The following is a 23,603-nucleotide window of genomic DNA, read 5'->3' as shown; positions in this document are numbered from 1 at the left end:
TGATAGGGCATATTGTTTTAAAGGAAACTTTTTTATGAATAGAAGGGGTATACTATAAAATAACAATAAAAATTATAGTATGGTATTGTAAATACATAAACCAGTAACATAGTCATTTATCATTATTATTATCAAATACTATGTACTGTATGTATAATAATTGTATGTGCTATACTTTTATATGACTGGCAGCACAGTGGATTTATTAACAGCAGCATCACCACAAACACATGAGTAATGTGTTATATTATGACATTCTACCATTGGTCTATTATAGTCTTATGGATTGTATAAGGATAAACCACCTTTGTATATGCAATCTGTCATTAACTGAAACATCATTATGCAGCCAATGACTGTTAATACAAAATACTAGAGACTTTTTTTCAAATAATTATTGCAAAATTCAATTTCTCTGTGTTATGTCTTGCATTTAGACAGAAACAAGTTTATGTTTTCTATTATTTTCTTATCTAGGATTTTCAAGTTGGAAAATAAGTGACTGAATTAGAGGTTAGGGTTGATTAAAATATGTTATCATGTCCTTTGCCCAGTTGTTAGTGGAATTATTTGTTTCTTGCTTATAAATTTGTTTAAGTTCGTTATATATTCTGGATATTAGCCTCTTGTCAGATGCATAGCTTGCAAGTATTAAAATTTCAACACCATCGTCATTAGAGAAACGCAAATAAAAACCACAATGAGATACCATCTCATACCAGTAAGAATGGCAATTATAAAAAGGCCAAAAATAATAGATGCTGATAAAGTTGTGAAGAAAAAGGAATGCTTATACACTGCTGGTAGGAATGTAAATTAGTTCTGCCATTGTGGAAAGCAATGTGGCAATTTCCCAAAGAACTTCAAACAGAATTACCATTTTACCCAGTGATGTCATTATTGGGTATATATCCAAACGAATGCAATTCATCCTGCCATAACAACGCATGGACAGAGATGTGCATTGCAGCCCCATTCACAATAACAAAGATATGAAATCAACCTAAATGCCCATCAATAGTAGACTGGAGGAAGAAAATATGGTACATATACACCATAAAATGATACACAGCCATAAAAAGAATGAGATCATCTCCTTTGCAGCAACACGGATGGATCTAGAGGCCATTATCCTAAGCTAACTAACAAACACAAGAACAGAAAACCAAACACACATTCTCACAACTGGAAGCTAAATTGTGAGAACACATGGGCACAAAGAGGGGAGCAACAGTCATCAGGGCGTACTTGACGTTGGAGCGGGAGAGCAGCATGAGGATGGAAAAACTGACTACTCATTACTATGCTTATTACCTGGGTGACAAAATAATCTGTACAGCAAACTCTCATGACATGCAGTTTACCTATATAACAAACCTGTACATGTACCCTGAACTTAAAATAAAAGGTATATATATATGTGTGTGTGTGTGTGTGTGTGTGTGTGTGTATGTGTGTGTGTGTATAAAATCAACAGGGAAGGACTACAATTAATGTTTATAGCTAGTAGAAACCTCCTGTATCAAGAGTCAACAACAGATTAATAAATTCATCACCAGCACTTTCAAAAGCAGATATTCACAAAGTAGTCTCACATTAGAGTTTGAAAACCCATATTGTGCTATATGTGATACCCAAATAAAATATTGTATTATACAATGTTAAAAATATGAAGTGTGCTTTTAAAAAATATTAAATTGAACACACCTTTACTTCTCTGTGTCTGCCAGACTGAAATAACAAAATAAATATAAAAATGGGAGTAAACTCTTTATAATGCTGAAAACTGACAAGTATGCCAAATTGACACTTTCCTAGCTACATATTGCATTTCTAGACTACATTTAACGTTAGATTAACTGCTAGATGTTACAAGCAGTAAAATTTCAATCTGATATAAAAAAAGAATCCAGAAAAGAAAAAGAGTAAGAACCTGAGATTTTCATAACAATCATTTTAAGAACTCAGAACAAGTGCAACTTGAGGAGCACAAATAAATCATCATCAATTTTAAAATATGAGCATTTCCACTATAATATCTTGTATGCATTCCTTTACAGTGTCCCTTTAGGCAAAACTAAGCACCTGGACTGAGTAGGCTTATGGAGAAAATATTGTAAGGTTAAACCACTCAAAAATACTCAACTTTGTAACCAGAGCTCTAACAAAAACAATCAGAATCTTAACACATCTTAGCACAGTTAAACCTCCACTACCTTTTCTACCCACTATCATACTCAGTCCTTTGTAGGATTAAACGCTTGGGCTCACCTTCTTCCTTTAAAATGTAGATGCTTGAGGATATGAACTCCAAAAAGAGGTCAGTTTAATCAAAATTAGAATTCCAACATTTAGAAGTATCTTTCTAGCTTCTCCACCTGCACTTGCAGTATCCTCAGGTACATTAATATTCTCCAAAGTATAATGATATTTGATGGCATTACCTCATTCAAAACTGACTCCAAAGGAAGGCACTTCTGTGGGATTTTTCGCATTTTTTAAGATTTAATTTATTGCTAAGATCTTCTCTAGAATAGTGAAAAACTTCCCCTGATTATTTAAAGAGGTATTAAATTGGAATTAACCAGTAGAACTTCTGAGTTATATTTACATTACTTCCCTGTTTATCAATCCTCCATGAATTACTTTGTGATACAGAAACACATATCCTGTTATAGCAAAAATCTACATTTAAATTTAAAGTTTTAACAGTATTTCTCAACCTAGAATTTTTATTATACCTTCACTGATCTATTTTCTGAAAAAAAAGAAAGCAAGAGAAACATAAACAGGTAATATGTATCTATACACACCTCCCCTCCCTACAAACATACCTTACAAGCATGTTCAAAGTGGCTTTGAATGTTATTATTTTACTTTATTTCCTAGTTGTATAATTTTTAACACAATATTTCTAGACAGCAGAATATTAAGAAGAGATGTAAATAATCTAAAATTATTAAACTTTAATTCTCCCAGTAAATCCTAAAAATTCTACATACATTAAAAACACTATCAGAAATTTTTCATAATAGGGCACTTTATTATGAAAATGCAGATCACCATAAATACATTTTTGCTACTTATGTCAACATCATGTGTGATTTTCCTCTTCTGAAAGTTGGGCACAGAAGCAAATGTTGGAGAATCCTTAAAAGAGAAACTCATTTTCACACTCTGATCCTCAAACGATCTGCATCCTGCTGGTTCAAACAGAGAAGAGTCAAGCAATCAAGTAGGGTTTTACATGAAGACTAGTTTATAGATTTTTAAAATGCATGTTGAAATAAAATGTATAGCAGGAAATAAAAATGTAGAGTAGGATATAAATATTCCCTGCTTCACATTTTCTTCCGCCACGACCCTGAATTGCGCACCCATCTACATAGGGACACTGACTAATGTTAATAACAGGAGAAATTTTGTCAGCTATTATCACTTCTCCCAAGAGAACGAAGAAACATTGTAGAGAACTTTGTTTCACAACAATCTGATTTGTATACAATATTTGGAAAATATAATTTCAATTGATGTACAATAATGTATAAAAATTATTTAAAAATCTCTATACAAACGCATTTTAGCTTAAAAAATCTATAAATAGCTGACACATTTTCTACATTTAAATATTTCTTCACATTAAATAATTATGATTAATTATAAAACAAAGTGTAAAAGCAAGCACAAAAGTGGATTTCAACTCAGATTATCAGTTAGTCTTTATCAATAAAATTCAAGTGAAGGTAAAAAAGCAAATGTAAAAAGGTAAAAACAAATTAAGTAGAAGTGTATGATTATATTGAATTTTATGTTTACTAAGATTAAAGAAGCATGAAAATATTTATTGTAAACTAGTCAATTAACCAAAGAAATTTTCTGAGGAAACCTCTATATGTCAAATCATAGATAAATAAAATGTTAATTTTCAAAAGGTTTAAAATAGTCCTTTTTGGAAAATAAATACAACTTTAATTTCAACTATAATCATATAAACTTAAGTGGCAAATATACTTTTATTTAGAAAAATGGAGAAATAAATATCTACAGCCCAAATCAAAAGTACTAAGAATAAAAAGGGAACCTAATTAATTCTAAATAGCAAAAGTCAACAACTAATGGGATAACACTTCAGTCAAAATTAACTTAGGTGTATTTTCCTATTTTCCCTCAATCTCTTTCAATCAAAGTATTATCTTTGATTGAAAGTATTAAATTTGTATTGTATATTTTTAAAAATTTTAAACACAAAGGCTATATTATTATATTTGCACTCAAAATATAATAAAATATATAGAATTATATGAAGTACATTTATTTGTTAAACATGTAATTACATTACTATTATTTTAAATTTTATTAATATTAATAAAATATTTCATTGATAGATTGACAATGTGTAATTCTTACACAATGATGATCCAGTTACAAGTCAGTTTCTTCTTTTTCTCTTAACTTTTGGATTCCTCACAGTTGTATTTGGAATGTCAGTGCTCTCATTTACATGAAGTTTGTAAATGAAAAATGCAGTAGCAGTGAAGATGATAGTGCATAGTTTGCAAAGAAAAGCTAAATTAAAAAAATGCAATGATCAGATATGTCCATGTATTTAGAACAAAAATGTATGCAAAAATGCTATTTACCAAAGAAAGGTTAAATATATTTCACCTATAAAGGTATAAATCCCCAAATTGTAGATGTAATTAATGCCATAAAATTATATTGTTACTTAAAGGAGATTTTTAAATGTTTATAACATATTTTAGATTTCTTAGACATATTTCTTAGACCCCCTTCCCAAATGCAAGGTGCGCTATTACCACATAGAACGTGTTAATTCTGAAACATAAAATATAAATTCTGACTTTCAAAACTTAACTCTCAATAGGAACTAAAGCTGAGTAACTTCATGCAGCTTTGCTCTTTTTGAAATATTCATCATTTTTCAAATACAACAAATATTACAGAAAAGTTAATTATGTAGGTTTTAAAATCATTTTCATGTTTCAAGTTGCAGAAAGTTAATACATTACAACATTCCAAGCATTATATAAACATACTTGAATATTGGATGCAATATTTAATTTTTTCAATTTATTTTTAAATTAATTCCTTTTTTTTTTTTCTTTTGAGATAGGGTCTCACTCTGTCACCCAGGCTGGAGTGCATTGCTGCGATCTCGGCTTACAGCAGCCTTGACCTTCCCAGCTCAAGCGATCCTCCCACTTCAGCATGTGCCATCACACCTTTCTAATTTTTATAGTTTTTGTAGAGTTTTGTAGATTTTGCCATGTTGCCCAGGGTGCTCTCTCAAACTCCTGAGCTCAGGCAATCTGCCTGCCTTCGAGCCCCAAAGTTCTGGGATTACAGACATGAGCCACCACCACGCTTGGCCTTTTTTTCTTTTTCCTGAAACAGGACCTCCCTCTATTGTTCAGGCAGGGGTGCCAATATCATAGGTTACTGCAACCTGAACTGCTGGCCTCAAGGGATTCTCTGGCCTCAGCCTCCTGAGTAGCTGAGACTACAGGTGGTGATACCACACCTGGCTAATTTTTTATTTTGTAGAAATGAGATCTTGCTAGGTTGCCCAGGCTGATCTTGAACTCTTGGCCTCAAGTGATCATCTCGCTTTGGCCTCCTTAAGTGTAAAATATTTTACAGCCACAATATCAATTATCTGACATAATGGTTTCAAGATAAAAAGGACACATTGATGATTCTATGCCATTTTTAATGAAACAATAACATTTTACACATTTTAAGGGGAAAAATACCGTTTTTTAAATGGTAGTTATATCTGACATAGTTGTAACATTAAACAATTGTAACATAGTAAATGACACAGTAAATAATTATAGTAAATTATTCTCTTGAGGGTATAGCTTGTGAAGAAAAATTGAGTAATTTTGAACAACAAACCAGTAATGCTTCCAAGAAAAAGGGAATTGTTGCAGCAGGCAAATTATCTGAAAATGATAGGAAAAGCTAGATTAAAATCCTCCTTTTAAAGACTTGATAGAGCTGATGAAGAAATGAGAAAGAGATAGATTAATATCCAAGGCAGGGCAGGACTTAACTGGAGGTGATCCGACTTTTGCAACAGCTTTTTCTCTGTGGTTATTTTCTATATTGGATGGGGGCAAGGGGCTAAGATACAAACCTTTACTCTGGCAAAAAATGCTCCTGAAGAACAAAGATTCATTTGGCCTAACAGGGCTGAAGCGGCAAAGTTGAAGACAGCAAAGTTTTCAAACAAATAGCAAGACATATGCTGGATATCAAAAGCCAAGAAGGTCAGAACAGTCAAAGATATGTAGCCTAGTTGTGAAGCACAGGCATGTCTACACAATTTTGCCATTGTTCACATCTAAAGCACTACTATAAGACAAAGTTCTAATCACTTACCCCTCAATATTTTGAAGCCAGTGGGGAACCAAATCAAACTAAAGCTGCAAACTAGTCACCACTTGAGTCAGAAATTTAGTAACTTACCCTCCACTTAGGTAGAATAACAGAAGGAAAATGTCCCTTTCTGAAGGTAAATATTTATTTCAGTCTGTATCATTCTATTACACAAAAGGCCTGAAATGCAATCATATGTTACAAAACATATGAAAAAGCAAGGAAATACTATTTCCCATTAAAAGTGGAAGCAGTCAATAAAAGCATACTCAGAGAGGTTCTAGCACTTGGAATCAACAGGTGGAAACTTTAAAATAATAATAATTATGGTGAAATATATTTCTGTTTATCTACTGGAAAAGGCTGATAGGGTGCATGAAGGAATGAGAAATGTTCAGTATAGAAATAGAAACTACAAAATGAACTTTGTAAAATAACTAGAAATAAAAAAGGAAAGATAACAGAGCATCCAAGATATATGAAATAATATCAAGTGATCGGACATATATTAAATGGAGCCCCAGAAGGAGAGAGTAGGAAAAATGAGATAAAACAAATATTTTGAATAGTGATGTCCAAATACTTTCCAAAAATGTAGAAGACATCAACCCATGAATCCAAGGAGCTCAGCATACACAAAAGAGGGGAAAGAAGCAGCGATACACAGAAAACCATACTTAGGCCCATTGTAGTCAATTTAACAAGAGTCAAACATAATCAAAGATAAAACCTTGAATAAAATCCAAATAAAAAGACATATCACAAGTTGGAAAGCAACATCACAAATGATAGCTAACTTCTCACCAGAAACAATGGAGACCAGAAAGTGATGTAATACCTTTAAAGTTCTGAGAGTTACAGGATTTCATATTAAGCAAAAATATCTTTCAAAAAGTAAACATAGCCAAAATACAGTCTCAATAAACAAAAAGGTAAAATAATTCATCTCCTGTATAAAAGAAATGCTAAAAAAGATGTTCTTCAGGTATCTATACTAGATAGAATATTGCAGATCTGCAGAAATGGCACATATTTAGATGAACCTGAAAGAATACATGTACACATACACATACACATACACACACACCATATTAATATTAAAGACAAGGTAGATTTTAAGAAAAATATCACTAATGGAGGGGGAGAAATGGGCATTAAGTAATAAAAATAACAATTCATCAAACAGGCATAAAAATCCTATGTGTGTATGCCAAACAATAGGGCTTCAAAATATCTAAAGAAAAACATGGAAAAATTACAAATAGAAATGGATGTATTAACCAAGTTGCAAATTTTAGCATCCCTCAAGTCAGTTATAGAACACAAATACAAAGACACAATCTGAACATGATCTGAATAATACGTGAGCTAATTGATATTATCAAAAGACAATACCAAATAACTGCCAAATATGCATTTCTAGGTGTATATGAATAATTCATGAGACAGAGCATCTGATAGGTCATAAGAGACGTTTCAATAAATTTCAACTTCTGTGACCCACCAATTCCACTTTTGGGGATTTTTACCCAACAAAAACAAAAGCATATGACTATGAAAACATTTGTATAAAAATGTGAGCTGGACACAGTGGCTAGCACCTGTAATTCCAAAACATTGGGAGGCAAGGCGGGAGGATCACTTGAGGCCAGGAGTTCAAGATCAGCCTGGGCAACACAGTGAGACTTCCTCTGTATTAAAAGTAAATAAATTAGCCAGGCATGGCAGCATGGACCTGTAATTCTAGCTGCTCTGGAGACTGAGGTGGGAGGATTCCTTGAGCACATTAGTTCGAGGTTACAATGACCCATGACACTGCACTCCAGCCTGGGTGACAGAGCAAGACATTGTCTCAAAAAATATATACACAGAAGCCTCATTTATAATAACCAAACACTGTAAACAATCCAAATATTAATTAATAAGAGAAAGGATAAACTATAGCATATTCACAAATTGAAATAGTACGTAGTACTCAGCAATTTCTACAAAGCACAAGCTAATGCTGTAGAAAGAACATTAACGAATCTTCCAAGAGCATAAAATTAAGCAAGATAGACACGAAAAAGAGTACAGTCTTCTACTTATGTAAATTTCTAGATCAAATAAAACTAAAATATTTTTTAAAAATCTGAAAGGAGTCTATCTGTGAAGGAGGGAAAATGACTGGAAAAGGTCATGGGAAAAATTTCCATATTTTGTTTTGGGTGTTGTTTCCACAAGGGTACTCAATTATCAAAAGCCATCAAGTTGAACTTCTAAAATCTATGTTAATTGTATTAATTACACCTCAGATTTTTTAAACAAAAAGAGTATTGTTTGATATACATATCTATAGATATAGATATAGATATAGATATAGATATAGATATAGATAGATATAAAAACAATCTCACTCTGTCACCCAGGCTGGAGTGCAGGGGCATAATGTCAGCTCACTGCAACCTCCACCTCCCAGGCTCAAGTGAGTCTGTTACCTCAGCTTTCTGAGTAGCTGGGACTATAGGCATGAGCCACCACATCCAGCTAATTTTTGCATATTTTTTGTACAGACAGGGTTTTGCCATATTGCCCAGGCTGGTCTTAAACTCATGAGCTCAAGTTATCTGCCCATCTCGGGCTTCCCAAAGTGCTGGGATTACAGGCATGAGCCACCTTGCCTAGTTATTTGATATATTTTTTACAAACCAAACAGTGTGACCATCACCTGAATCATGAATGAAATATTGTTAGCACCCTAGCAACCCTACTCATGATTCCTCAAGGTCACTAACTGATAAAAGTTAGTTTTGTTTGCTCTTGAATATATTTATATAGCAAGCCAAAATTATGTAAGTGGAATTATACAGTGCCTACATACTCATTTGTGTCTGCTTTCTTTCATTCAGCATAATATTTGTGTGATTCATCCATATTTTATGTAGTTGAGCGCTTTTCATTTTCATTGTTGTATAGAATGCCATTGTTGAATATACCGCAATATATTATCCATTCTATTGTTGTTTTTGTCGTTTGTTTGTTTGTAGTTTTTTTGGGACAGAGTTTCGTGCTTGTCACCCAGGCCAGAGTGCAGTGGCATGACCTTGGCTCACTGCAACCTCTGCCTCCGGGTTCAAGCGATCCTCCTGTCTCAGCCTCCCAAGTAGCTGGGGTTACAGGTGCCCGCCACCACGCCTAGCTAATTTTTGTGTTTTTAGTAGAGATGGGGTTTCACCATGTTAGCCAGGATGGTCTCAAATGCATGACCTCAAGGAATCTGCCCAACTTGGCCTCCCAAAGTGCTGAGATTACAGGCATGAGCAACCATGCCTGGACCATTCTATTGTTTTGGGGTATTTGGTATCTACTTTTGTGAAGAATTTTTTCAAGCTTTTTATCCAGTTTTTTGTAAGGTTATCCTTTATTTATTGATTTTTGGGAGTGCTTTATTTATTCTGGTCAATCTTTTTCACTTTGGTTCCCTGTATTCCACATTGTTATCTTTTATTTATTTATTTTTTTTGGTAATAATTTATTAATTTTACTACAGTCTGATTTATTTTCTAGGTACTACTTCAGGTGTCCTGTTTATGTTCTTCCTACTCCAAGGGCATGAAAATATTCTCCCATTTTTCTCAAAAGGCTTTATTGTTTTATCTTTCATATTTAGATATACAGTGTGTCTGGAACTGATGTTTTTATAAGATGTGAGATAAGGATCAAAACACATTTTATTAGATATGCATAAATAAAATGGCTAATAACATTTTTTGTTTGTTTAACCATTGCAGTGTCCCCTTCATCATAAATTAGTTGAGTGCGCATGTGTGGGTTTGTTTCTGAATTTTCTATTCTGTTCCATTAATCAATGTGTTGATGCTTGCACCATTACCATATTGCATTAATTATCATAGTTCTATAATAGGTTTTTATATCTGTTAGCACATATTCCTCAATTTTGTTTCAACTTCAATATTCTAATAACAATACTTACCCTTTAACTTCCCACATGAATTTTATTTTGTCAATTTCAAAAATATCTCGGGATTAATTTGTGATCACATACTGTAGATTATTTTAGGACAAACGGTATTTATTAATGTTCTTATCTGTTAACTTTTTTCCATTTATTTAGGTTTTATTTAATTTTTCTCAAATTGATTTTGTAGTTGTCAGTGTAGACGTTTTGTACAACTTAAATAAATTTTTTATTGGTATTTGATTTTTTGGTGTTATTGTATTTATTGTATTGTATTTTAATTTGGTTGCATCTGGTATTTGGAAACAAAATTGATTTGGTACAATGATTATATATTTAGCAACTTTGCTGAATTCCTTTATTAATTCTAATACATTGTGTTCCCTGATATGGGTGCTAATTACAGGTGTGTTCAATTTACAAAAAAAGTGTTGAGCCATACATTTATATATGCTCTTTCTTATATATGTATATATTATATTTCAATAAAAATTCTAACAAAGAGACAAACCATGTGAAGGGGTAAAAATGGTAAACTAAGAAAAATGTTTGCAAAAGGCATATCTACTCTACTGCAAATGAACTAGAGCTGGTGAAATCCTTCATTTGAGGTCAAGGCATTGGATGAGTCATCCTAATTAAAACTTTCAGTTTAAAAAAGAAAGAGCAGATAGACTTCCTTGCCAACAAAAAGAACTCATAAACTAATGCAACAAATTTTTTACTAATATTTTGAGAATCTGATGAATGTCACAGCCTTTTCCCCAGGAGGAAAACATTGAACATACAAATATGTGTCCCAAATTTTCCATTTCAAATATACTGGAGTTCATTCTTAGGGCTTAAAATTTCACAGATCACTGTTGAGTAACCCATGCTCTAGAGTAGTGCTAGGCATAGAACCTTCAGCAATAAAGGCAGTCTTCTACGTCTGCACTATTCAATAGAGTAGCCACTAGCCAAATGTGATCATTAAAGATGTAAAATTTGCCTACTGTGACTAAGGAACTAAATTTTTAATTGAATTGAATTTCAATTAATGTAAATGTAAATTTAAATAGCCACATGTGGCAAATGGCTTCCATATTGGACAGTACAACTCTAGCTCCTCTAACATATTAAGAGCTATCTTCAGCAGTTTACTATGGTTGAAATCACGTGAGTACTTTATTTAGAGTAAGCATGCCAACCACCAATCCATGGAATTCTTTTTTCCCTAAGCTTTATAATGGTTTAATTGACAAATAAATAAATAGGGTACATATTTATAGTATAAAACATTAGTTTTTGATGACTATACACTGTATGATTAAATCAATATAGTTAATATATTTGTCACATTATTTGCTTTTTTTTTTTTTTTTTTTTGGTGAGAACATTTAAGTTCTATTCCCTTGGCAATTTTCAAGTATACAATACATTAACCCAAGTCACCACATTGAACAATAGATGTCAAGAATTTATTATTTCTGTCTAACTGAAATTTTATACCCTTTGACCAACATCTCTCATTTCCCATTCCCATCACCAGCCCCTGTCAACAATTATTCTATTCTCTGCCTCTGTTCGATTTTTTTTAGATTCCATGTACAAGTGAGAGCATGCTATATTTGTTTTTCTATGCCTAGCTTGTTTTGCTTAACATGATGTCCTGTAGTTTCACCCATATTGTTGCAAAAGACAGAATTTGCTTTCTTTTTAAGGACGAATAGTATTCCATTCTGCGTATGTATCTCATATTTCCATTATCTATTTATCTGTCAATGAGCATCTAGGTTATTTCCACACCTTGACTATTGTGAGTTATGCTGCAATAAACATAGGAGTACAGATATCTCTTAAACATATTGATTTCATTACCTTTGGATATACACCCAGTAGTGAAATTGCTGGATCATGTGGTAGTTCTATTTCTAATTTTTTGAGAACCTGTTTTCAGTAATGTCTGTACTATTTTGCATTCCCATCAACAGTGTACAGGGTTCCCTTTTTTCCATATCCTCAGCAATGTTTATCTTTCTGGGGTTTTTTTTGGTAATACACATTCTAACAGATGTGAGGTGATATCTCATTGTAATTTTCACTTTCATTTTCCTGATGATTAGTGATTAAAGCATTCAAAAACATATTTGTTGGCCATTTTTAGGTCATCTTTAAGAACTATCCTTTCAGGTCTTTTGTTCATATTTTTAATCAGGTTATTTCTTTACTTACTAATGATGTTTGAGTTCCTTATATATTCTTATCAGATATATGGGTTGCAAATATTTATCTTATTCCATAGGTTATGTCTTTACTCTGTTGATTGTTTCCATTGCTGTGCAAAAAGCAGCTTTTTTGTTTGTTTAATATAATCCTATTGTCTATTTTTGCTTTTGTTGCCTATGCTTTTGGGTTCATATAAAAAAATTGTCTTTTCACTATGTTTTCTTTTAGTAGTTTTATAGTTACATATATTATGCTTAAGGCTTTAATTCATTTTGAATTGATTTTTGCATACAGCATGAGTTCAATTTTATTCTTCTGCATGTGGCTATCCTGTTTTCCCTGTGCCGTTTATTGAAAAGACTGTACCATTGTGTGTTCTTGGCACATGTATTAAAGATCAGTTGTCTATAAATGCGCAACTTATTTCTTTGTTCTCTATTCTGTTTCAATGGCCTATGTCTGTTTTAGCCAGGACCATGCTGTTTTGATTACTATAGCTTTGTAGTATACGTTGAAATTAGATAGGGTTATGCTTCCAGCTTTGTTGATTTTGCCGAAGATTGTATTGGCCATTAAAAGTCTTTTGTGATTTCATACACAAGGTGAATAGAGCCGATAGACATCTGTGTCTTTTTCTTGATCATAAAGAAAAAGTTTTCAGCTTTTCACAACCATGATATTAGTTCTGAGCAACTAATATATTTGTTTTATTGTGTTGATACATTCCTCTATATCTAATTTTTTAAGGATTTTTATTACAAAATGATGCTAAGTTTTGTCAAATACTTTTTCTTCACCTATTGAAATTATCATATTATTTTTATCCTTTATTTTATTATGGCATATCACATTAACTGATTTGTGTATGTTGAGCCATTCTTGTACCTTAGGGATAAATCCCTCATGATCATAATATATGATTCTTTTAAATGTACTGTTGAATTCAGTTTGCTAGTATTTTCTTGAGGATTTCAACATCTGTGTTCATCAGGGATATTGGCCCTTAATTTTATTTTCTTTGGAATGTTTTCATTTAACTTTGGTATCAGGGTAATTCTGGTCTCATAAAATGAGTTTAGGAGTGTTCCTTTCTCTTGTTTTTTTTTTTTTTTTTAAGTTTGAGAAAGGTTAGTATTATTTCTTCTTTAAATGTTTAGCAGAATTCACCAGTGAAGTCAACTCCCGGGCTTTTCTTGATTTTGATTGCTAATTCAACTCCTAGTTCATTATTAGTCTGGTGAGATTTTCTACTTATTCATGATTATGTCTTTGTGAAGTTTTATGTTTATAGGATTTGTTCATATTATCTAGGCCATCCAATTTGATGTATAATTTTTCATAACAGTCTCATGATCCTTTTTATTTCTGTTGCATAACTTGCAATGTTCATTTATAATTTTATTTATTTGAGTCTTCTCTCTGTTTTTCTTAGTCTAGCTAAGGGCTTGCCAGTTTAATTTATTTTAGCAAAAATCCAACTCTTAATTTTGCTTTTTTTTCTATTATTTTTCTAATCTCTATTTCATTGACATTTGCTCTGATTTTTATTATTTCTTTTCTTCTGCTGACTTTGGTGTTAGTTTGTTCTTTTATTTCCCTCGCTCCTTGAGATGTAACATTACATTCAGTCAGTCAGTAATGTTTGATTAGAGATTTTAACATTTTTACATTTACAGTAATTATTGATAGTTAAGGACTCACAACTGCCATTTTTAAATTGCTCTCTGACTGTTTTCTGACTTGTTTTCCTACATTCCATTCTTTTTTCCTTGCTGTCTTCCTTTGTGGTTTGAACATTTTTGTTGTAGTGGTGGTGTGCTTTTAAAAATCTTTTTAACTTTTTTATATTTTGATCAGATACTCCTTATTTGTTACAATTTCTGGGTACCATAGGGTGTACATGAAATATTTTATAGGTATAACTATTTGTTTTATGCTGATAACCACTTAACTTCCATTGCATATGGAAACTCTAGATTTTAACTTCTCTTCATCCCGCATTTACTTAACGTATTACTGTAGCTGTAGTTATTTTTTCATACTTTTGTTGTTTGAGTTGTATAATACAGTTAAAAATGACTTAATCAGCACCATTACAGTAATATTCTAAATCTGACTATATATTTGACCATGTATTTACTTTTACAACTGAGTTTTATACTTTCATGTTTTCATGCGGTTAGTTAGCAACCTTTCAATTCAACATTAAGACCTCCCTTTAGCATTTCTCTCTCTTTTTAAGCAGAAAAGCAGAGATTTATTGAAAATGAAAGTATACTCCACAGTGTGGGATTAGGTCCAAGCATCATGGCTTAAGATACTCCGTTTAGGATTTCTTGTAAATCAGGTATAGCTGTGGTGAATTCCCTCAGCTTTTACTGTTCTAGAAAAGTCTTTTTTCTTTATTTCTGATGGATGGACTTCTCAGGTGTAGTATTCCTGGCTGGCAGTTTCTTTCTTTCAGTACGTTAAATATATCATTCTACTGTCTCTTGGCCTGCAAAATTTCTGCTCCTAGTGTTATAGAGGTTCCCCTATATGTGATGAATGGCTTTTCTCTTACTGCTTTTAAAATTCTCTCTTGTCTTTGACTTTCGTGAATTTGATTATAATGTCTCAGTGAAGACTTCCTTACATGTTAACTATTTGGTGTTCCTTGTGCTTCATGGATCTGGATATTCATTTCTCTCTCCAGATTTGGGAAACTTTCTATCATTATTTCTTTAAATAAGCTTTCCACCCCTTTATCTTTCTCTGTTCCTTCTAGGATTCTCATAATGCATAGATTGGTTTGCTTCATGGTGTTCCAAAATTCCAATAGGCTTTCTCCACTGTTTTATATTCTTCTTTCACTCCTCTGACTGGGCAATTTTGAATGCCCTGCCTTCAAGCTCATTTATTCTTTCTTCTGCTTGATCTACTCTGCAGTTGAAGTTCTTTATGAAATTCTTCAGTTCAACTACTGTGTTATTTAGCTATTTCTTTTTTATGACTTGTATTTCTATTGTATTCTCATTTTGTGTATTATTTTTCTGATTTTTCTGATTTTGTTTAGCTGTCTGTGTACTCGTGTAGCTTACTGAGCTTCAAGACAACTAATTTGAATCATGTGTCAGGCAGTTCATAAGTCTCCATTTTTCTCATGTTTTTCTTTTCTTTCTTTTTCTTTTTTCCTTTTTTTTTTTTGAGATGGCATCTGACTATGTTGCGTAGGCTGGCCTTGAATTCCTGGGCTCAAATGATCCTCCTTCCTCAGCCTGAATTACAAATACACACCATACCTGGTGAGTCTCCATTTCTTTAGAATCAGTTACTGGTGTTTTATTTCATTCCTTTGGTGGTATCATGTTTTCTTGATTATTTGTAATCCTTGTGCCCATGCATTCATTTGGATGTGCACTGTTGAAGAAGTAGACATTTATTCCAGTCCTTACATACTTGACTGGCCCAGTGCCTGGGTCAGCAGATGGGCTGGCCTGATTCATTGGTCTATAGGAGCTGGCCTAAAGCCTAGATCCACTGTGATAGGCCTGGATCCTGTGTTCACCTTGGCTAGCCTGGTGCCAAGGTCCACTGAGATGGACTTTTTGACTGAGCCCATGAGAGCAGGCCTGGACCCTGAGTTTGTGGTGGCCAACCTCAATATCTGCAGAGGTGGTTCTAAAGCACGGGTCTGCAGGGACCAGGACAGCATCAGGGTCTAGTGGAGTGAGCCTGGACCCTACATCCATTGGAACCTAGGGCTATGGGGACCACTCTGGAGCCTGGGATCACAGGGGACAAGTCTGGAACCTGTAACTGCAAGGGCTGGCCTGGAAGTTGGGTCTGTGAGTATCAGCCTGGTGCCTCAGGCTGCAAGAACCCAGCCCAGTGCCTAGGGCTGCAGGTGCTGGCCTGAAACTAAGGTTTTTGGGTTCCAGTCTTGTGCAACACAGGACTAGGGACATAGTCTGTGGATGCCAGCCTGAAGTGCAGGGCTGTGGGACTCAGCCTGCAGTGGCAGCAGGCCTGGAAATTCCTCCACAGGTGTCCGCCTACAGCCTGGTGTTAAGAAGGTCAGCATAGAGCTGTATTTTACTGAGATAGACTTGGTTTTGAGTCAAAGGCAAAATCAGGTTCTTGCTTAGAGTTCATTCCTTCACATGGAGGGTATCTCTATGCACTGTTCTGCCAGACTTGGGAGAAGGGTGAGGCAGGTCGTGTGAAATTATACTGCCTACCCTCTTCAATGTGTCTTTTCTTATTTCTCTGCTACATCCAGGTGCTGTATTCTCTCAACGTGATTTCTCTAGCTCTTCTGAAGGTATTTTCACACATGGATGGCCAAATAAACGTTTCTGTGAGGGAGGAAGTGCTGAAAACTCCTATTCCTCTGTCTTGCTGATGTCTTCCAATCCCTGGAATTCTAATTCAGGGCCTCAGAATGTATATTTTTAATAAGAACACCACGTGATTCCGAGTCATATAACCAATGAAATACATTTAAAAATATACTGGCTTATACTAAATTGTCACACATGCATAATATTTCAGTTTTCTATCTTTGCCTTTTCTATTTGACTATGATTATTTATGTTTTTCATTATTCGTATCAACTTTCAGTAGCTCCCTACTGGAATCTCTTCTAGCTCACCAACTTTGTCAAGTACATACTGTGTTTGAAAACAGATAACCATGTTACAATTATATCTAAAATAAAAATTTAAAGTCTCAGCAAAATTTTAAGACTTCCTTAAGAACATTTCCTATTTTTATTGAATTGCCACTAGCAAGTTAATTTTGACTTCTCAAGTGTCATTTTTACTTTTTGATTTTTTTTAAATTTTACTCAGTTTTCAATGTAGGTCAAGCTTGCTGAATACTTGACTTCGGAATTAGAAGGCATTGCTCTATACTTTTATCAAACAGATATTAGTTGCTTTTAAATATTAGAGTCTATCATTATGTGTTTTTTTGATTTACTGAATCTTCTCAGTGAAACCACAAAACATATACACACTTTAAAGTATATATCACACAAAACATAATATACAATAAAATCATTTAATGTTTACTCTGATTAAGACTTCAGAAATTAGGCAGTAAAATATCCTCATTTAACAGATGAATAAATTATGATTCAGGAAGATTTGATAAGTTTTCCAAAGTAATAGAAACATGTCTAGACTTTCCCAACACTTTGGTCACATCTCATACCACCACGACATCTCGAGTCCCTATGTCTCTTATTTATTCAACAAATACTGAAAGGTTACTGTGTTCTAGGCGCTGTTATATCATTGAACAAAAGAGAAAATATGAAGTAAAGATTTAACTGAAATAAGAGTAGCTTGATGTTCTCTAATGGTGCAAAAATTTTCTTCAAATTTATCCAATCTTTTACTATGGATGTAGAAAGGGTTACAAGGTCAAGAAATTTTTTTGTATATGTACATGGGCAAAATTATTTCCCAAACTAAAATTCTGCTAATTGTCATTCTTTATTTGGAAACTATTATGTATTTAACTCACTGACTCAAATACATAAATTCTATGGTATTTTAGTTTCTAAAATATTTACTATATAACTAGGTAAACCTTTTTTTTATTTTTGGTTTTTTCTTTTGTTTTTGAGAGAGTCTCACTCTGTCATGCAGGCTGGCACAATGATGACTCACTGTAGCCTCAACCCCTCCAGCTCAAGAGATCCTCCCACCTCAGTCTTCTGAATAGCTGGGACTACAAGTATGTGACACCATAGTCGGCTATTTTTTTATTTTTTAAAATTTCATTTGTAGAGATGTGGTCTCTATTGTGCAGGCTAAGCCTCCTTTACTCATAAAAGTACTTATTTAATTCATGGTTTATAATTATAATTCTACATTACTATTAACAACCATAAGTTTTAAAAATAATTTTATTTCTCTATATTTCTTTAATAAGTATCACTTACATATTCCTACCAACAGGTAAGCCATTTTTGTCTTGTTATATATCCAACAACGTCCTGTGTGTCCACATTTATTAACATCCCAGAAAATACAAGAATTTTCTCTTGACATTTTAAAGATTGATGGTCCAGGAATAGTCCCTATGAAAAATGCAATGATTGTAAATTCTTTGTGAAAACACTATAGGTCAGGATCCAAATTATTTTCTCTTAAATATGTAATGCACACACACATAATGTATATGAATGATGAATCATCATTGAAAACATATCACTTAAAATTATCTAATAATTTATTTATAGATAGGATTGTTAATCACTGGAAACAATGTGAGTTTTCAAAAACAATCAATATCCCTGTAGGTATGATACAATTAGTAGTTTTGCATCTGTTTAGAATGTTGTACATGTTGCTATTTAAATGACATCTCAATATTTTTAATGACTTTTATGTGAAAAACTTAGGAGAAAGTACTTAAAACAGAGATACCAAACACTGATTTTGTGAAGTTAGTATGTCTTCAAATATCTCTAATTGTGAAATTTTCAACGACTGAAAAATGACTTTGCAAATGTATATCTGTTATTTACCAAGATATTGAGAAAAATAACTGAAAATGCAAATACACTGGCCTGTTTATAGTAGCCCCAGATTCAGATGACCTCAGATCCAGAGGACCAGCTGTGCTGCCTGAGGGAAACCTCTACATAGTCTCAGACAAAATCTTCACAGCAACAATGTTACTTTCAGCCAAAAGTGAGTGAACAGTCACACACACGCGCGCGCGCGCGCGCACACACACACACACACACACACGGAGTTGACCCCAAACACACCAGACCCAGATTCTCAGAACTAAAAACTCTGATGGTGGATCATCTTTCTTAAGCAAATATCGGGACCTTCTTGCCTAAATGACTCTTGATTCTTGCCAACGTGCATTATCTAGATTCACTCTTCTTGGTGAGTGATAGTACTCTTTTTTCAATTGTTCAGGGTTAAAAAAAATTGACTACTATTAATTTTTTCCATTTTTTACCATCTTCTTTCAATCCATCATACATCTTTGTACCATTAATTCCAAACATGTTTTGGATATGTTGTTTTCTCTATTTGTACTACAAACCCTAGAATCCACTTTAATGTAACTGTTAGCCTTCAGCAAAAGCCTCCCTTTTCTTTTCCTCCACATTTATCTCCTGTATTTTTTCTTCTATCAACAGAGTTACCTTTTACTTTTTATTTTTAAAAATTATTATTATTTTTTTTTAGAGACAGTCTTGTTATATTGCCGAGGCTGGTCTCCAGCTCCTGGCCTCAAGCCATCCTCCCTCCTCAGCCTCCCAAAGTGCTGGGATTACAAATGTGAGCACTATGCCTAGCCAGGGTTATCTTTTAAATGTAAGTCAAATAACATCTATCATCTGCTTAAAATTACCTGGAAGAAAAACCCTAAAATATCTATAGACAGTTTATATTTATAATATTTAATATCATCTTATTCTCCCTCCCCCATTCAAAAACACATCAACTTCACTGGTTCCCTCTCCGATGCAGGAAACTTCCTGTGTACTGACTGTTTCCTTTTTTTTTTTTTTTTTTTTTTTTGAGGCGGAGTCTCGCTCTGTCACCCGGGCTGGAGTGCAGTGGCCGGATCTCAGCTCACTGCAAGCTCCGCCTCCCGGATTTACTCCATTCTCCTGCCTCAGCCTCCCGAGTAGCTGGGACTACAGGTGCCCGCCACCTCGCCCGGCTAATTTTTTGTATTTTTTTTTTTAGTAGAGACGGGGTTTCACCGTGTTAGGATGGTCTCGATCTCCTGACCTCGTGATCTGCCCGTCTCAGCCTCCCAAAGTGCTGGGATTACAGGCTTGAGCCACTGCGCCCGGCCAATACCGACTGTTTCCTATGCTACCTCTTCCATTACAAATCTCTTATCTAGTGAATCATTGCCCAAAACAAAAATATTATCTAATTTTTCCCAGCTAAAAAAGCTAATATTAATCGCTCATTTAGATCTAGCTATAGAATGATGTCTCTGATCCCTATCAAGAGTCACACTTAGATTTTTCTACATTTTTTTATTGTATGCCATTCAGTCTTTAATCCATGAACTTAGTAAATCAGATGCTCTAAAATGGTCATAATGTGCATGTGAAATCTAGTTTTTGCTATTTAAGAAAATCAAAGAAAATAGTACATTACCCTCCAACATTTATTTGTTCTTAGAAACAAATAAATCTTTGAAAACATTAGATTCAGTGTCTTTGGTGATGAAAACATCTAAAAATGTTAGTCTAGGTTAGTGACTTCTGAAGCACATAAGCAATGTAAAGTATTACAAATGTTTTGTATGAGCCTACCAAACCACTCATATGATATAATTACTATATTTCAAATCAAATTTGTTGTCTCTTCTGATCAAATATAATATGCATATTTTATTTGATAATTTGATAATTAGAATGAGGTTTGCATTAGATATTCCCTCTTTACATTGTCTCCTAAATTCTGCAGAGCAGTTCCCCCTTTCACTCGCTTTGTGTTATTTATTATTATTTATTTATAATACTAAACACACATGCAGACATATACACATATCAAAAAAAAACCCATTTTGATGTAATAAGAGGTTGCCAAAAATCCATACCAAATATTCTCAAAACCACATGGCATACACCCAAGGCCAGAGAACGCAGTTTGACAGGTACAACCCTGAAAGTAAATAGCAATGATATAATCAGCACATCATTGTTGTTAGGACTAATAATGTATGCTAGATTCAAGACTAATCTTTTTTTTTTTTTTCTGGTGCATCAGTTGTACTAAGAATCTTTAGCCAATTGACAGACCTGTTAAATGACTACAACTCCCCAGTTCTCCATATCCTGTCCCTGGCCAGCCAATTCCAAAGGTCCTTGATCTTCCCAAAGAAGGTTTTTATGGCCCAAATCCTCTTCCCCAGCTCCCATTCGTTTGCTGGAAAGACTTAGCACTAGATTTTGTACTTACCAGTTTTCATTCTGTCATGTACACCCATTATTCTAGAGTTCTTTTTGCCCCCGTGAGATTCACTCTCCACATTTTTCTACCTTGCTCTCCGCCCCGGGAGTCTGAGGTAAATGGACTATATCAATGGGTTCTCTTGTCTTCTGGTTACTGATTGGGACACTTCTGAATGAGTGAGGAAAGTGAGGTCAAGATGTGTACTCAACGACTCCTTCTCAGCAGTTACCCAAGCTGACGCTGTTCCATGGGTGAAGCAGTCCTCTCTACAGGACTCCTTTTTCCTTCCCAGCCCTTGTTTCTCTTCGGGCCTGAAGTGGAAGGATACCAGATATAGTGCACTATTACTTGGGATCCTTACACATTACCTACATTTTAAATAGTCACTTCATTCAACCTTACTCAGATTGTTCTAATTTGAGGGTACCGTTCGTGTTTGACCTGTGACTACTACACTCACTATTTAAAAGCTAAAATAAATGAAAAATAACTTTTCCAAATATAAAGAAGGAAGATCTCAGTATTTTCTACTGATCAAAGCAAACGTTTGTTTAAAAAAGAAAAAAAAATGTATAACTGTACATATTAGGAGTTTGGAAAATAAATAAAAATACAATTAAAAATAATCCTTGAACATTTAAAAAAGTTAAAAAATAGGAACTATATTATTAATGGACATTTTAAATAAACTCAACACTTTATTTGCCTTCGAACTTGAACAATGGACTATATTATGACCAATATTTCATCCAACATGATTCTATTTATAAAAATATAGCATATACACAGTATTTTGTAATATTTTGTAAAAAGTGAGGTAATTCTACCCATATCAACCTGGTAAAAATATATATTTCTTCCTCATATATTTACTATTAGAAAAATAAAAACAAATTAACCAATTCTCAAATGATAACTAAATTTTTAAATAAAAAATAATTTACACTTTCATTATGAGCAGATTCACTAAAGAGAGTTAAAAAAAAGTCATGTTTTAGAATCACACTTTAGTGTAGTTTTTGATATAAAGTGGAAATATTGCCTAACTATAATTCAGTGTTCTCCTTTATTTAGCATAAGTAATTTTCTTTTATGTCATGTGATAATGGAGCTATCTGAAGCACATATATAGCCGACCATTATTCATAAGTATAATCATTAAGCAGTATTTATGTATCTTCAGTTTGATTGCAAGCGCTTTTTTAACTAACATACAAAACAAGATGAAAAGATTAATAATTTCCAGGATTTTCCAAAATTAGTTCAGTGAATAGCACAAAAATAACTAAGAGATATGTACACAAAACTAAGATTTTAATGAAGAACTATTGTGCTTTAGCAAAAAAGTAAGTATTAAGATTTTTAAATCTAATCTATAATAGAATAGTTAAGAATTTCATGAAATAAACAAACAAAAAAATTGCCAATACTCTCCCAACATGTAAAAGGAAGCTTTCACTGTCTTTATATGGCCTCTAAATTTATATTTTTAGTCCATATCTTTCTTATAAGACATCAGTTCTAAATGTAAGTCACTGTCTTGCACAAAATTTGTTCTTCCCCTAGAACTCCCAGCTTCAAAAAAAAAAAAAAAAAAAAATGGAACTTGTGTTTATGCACTTCTCAAGCCCAGATCTTGGAAAAAGCCATTTTCAAAAAGATCATTTTTTTCTCATTCACCACACCTAATCAGTAGATCCAATATTGCCATTAAAAATTTTTTTCATATCTCTTTTTTTATCTCTAATACCACTGCCCTATTTCAAGCCCATAGCTTCATGAAATAAATGAAACAATTTTTCTCCTAATAACCACCCTTATCCCTTCTGTGCATTCTCCATATAAGAACGAAAATGATTTTTAAAGATGAAATTCTGATTATTCTAATGCCTCCTATTAGGATCCTTCAATGGCTTCCCATTGTTCTAATAATTAAATCTAGAATTGCAAAGAAAATTTAAAATGGTCAGCCTGATCTAATCAGTGTTATTTCAAGCCACCTCTCAACTTTTGCCCCCATCACCCTCCTTGCTCACTACATTCTATGATACGACACGCTTACAAAGCTACTTCTCCCTCCAGACTTTTTGCATCTGTTG

The 23,603-nt window shown here is 33.4% G+C and overlaps 1 protein-coding gene across 3 annotated transcripts in view; it reads right to left on the bottom strand.

Moving 5' to 3' along the window:
• Positions 1–3,022: 3,022 nt before the first annotated feature.
• Positions 3,023–23,603, bottom strand: part of SLCO6A1 (solute carrier organic anion transporter family member 6A1) — a 113,908-nt gene continuing 93,327 nt past the window's right edge. Inside the window, exons 11-14 of one of the 3 annotated variants that reach the window (XM_033179024.1) lie at positions 21,149–21,213; positions 18,501–18,638; positions 4,408–4,566; positions 3,023–3,200 (exon numbers count right to left, since the gene is read on the bottom strand). In XM_033179024.1, coding sequence (XP_033034915.1) covers positions 4,430–4,566; positions 18,501–18,638; positions 21,149–21,213 — 340 coding nt within the window. In that variant the 3' untranslated portion in view covers positions 3,023–3,200; positions 4,408–4,429. Of the gene's footprint in view, positions 3,204–4,407; positions 4,567–18,500; positions 18,639–21,148; positions 21,214–21,510; positions 21,816–23,603 lie in introns of those variants that run through there. The other 2 variants (XM_033179025.1, XR_004429713.1) reach the window with 2 other exon arrangements.

The sequence above is a fragment of the Trachypithecus francoisi genome, unplaced genomic scaffold, assembly GCF_009764315.1.
Source record: "Trachypithecus francoisi isolate TF-2019V2 unplaced genomic scaffold, Tfra_2.0 Lachesis_group2, whole genome shotgun sequence".
In the NCBI taxonomy this organism is placed as follows: domain Eukaryota; kingdom Metazoa; phylum Chordata; class Mammalia; order Primates; family Cercopithecidae; genus Trachypithecus; species Trachypithecus francoisi.
The sequence above is the reverse complement of the archived record's forward strand: the minus strand, read 5'-3'. Positions and strand labels throughout refer to the sequence as shown.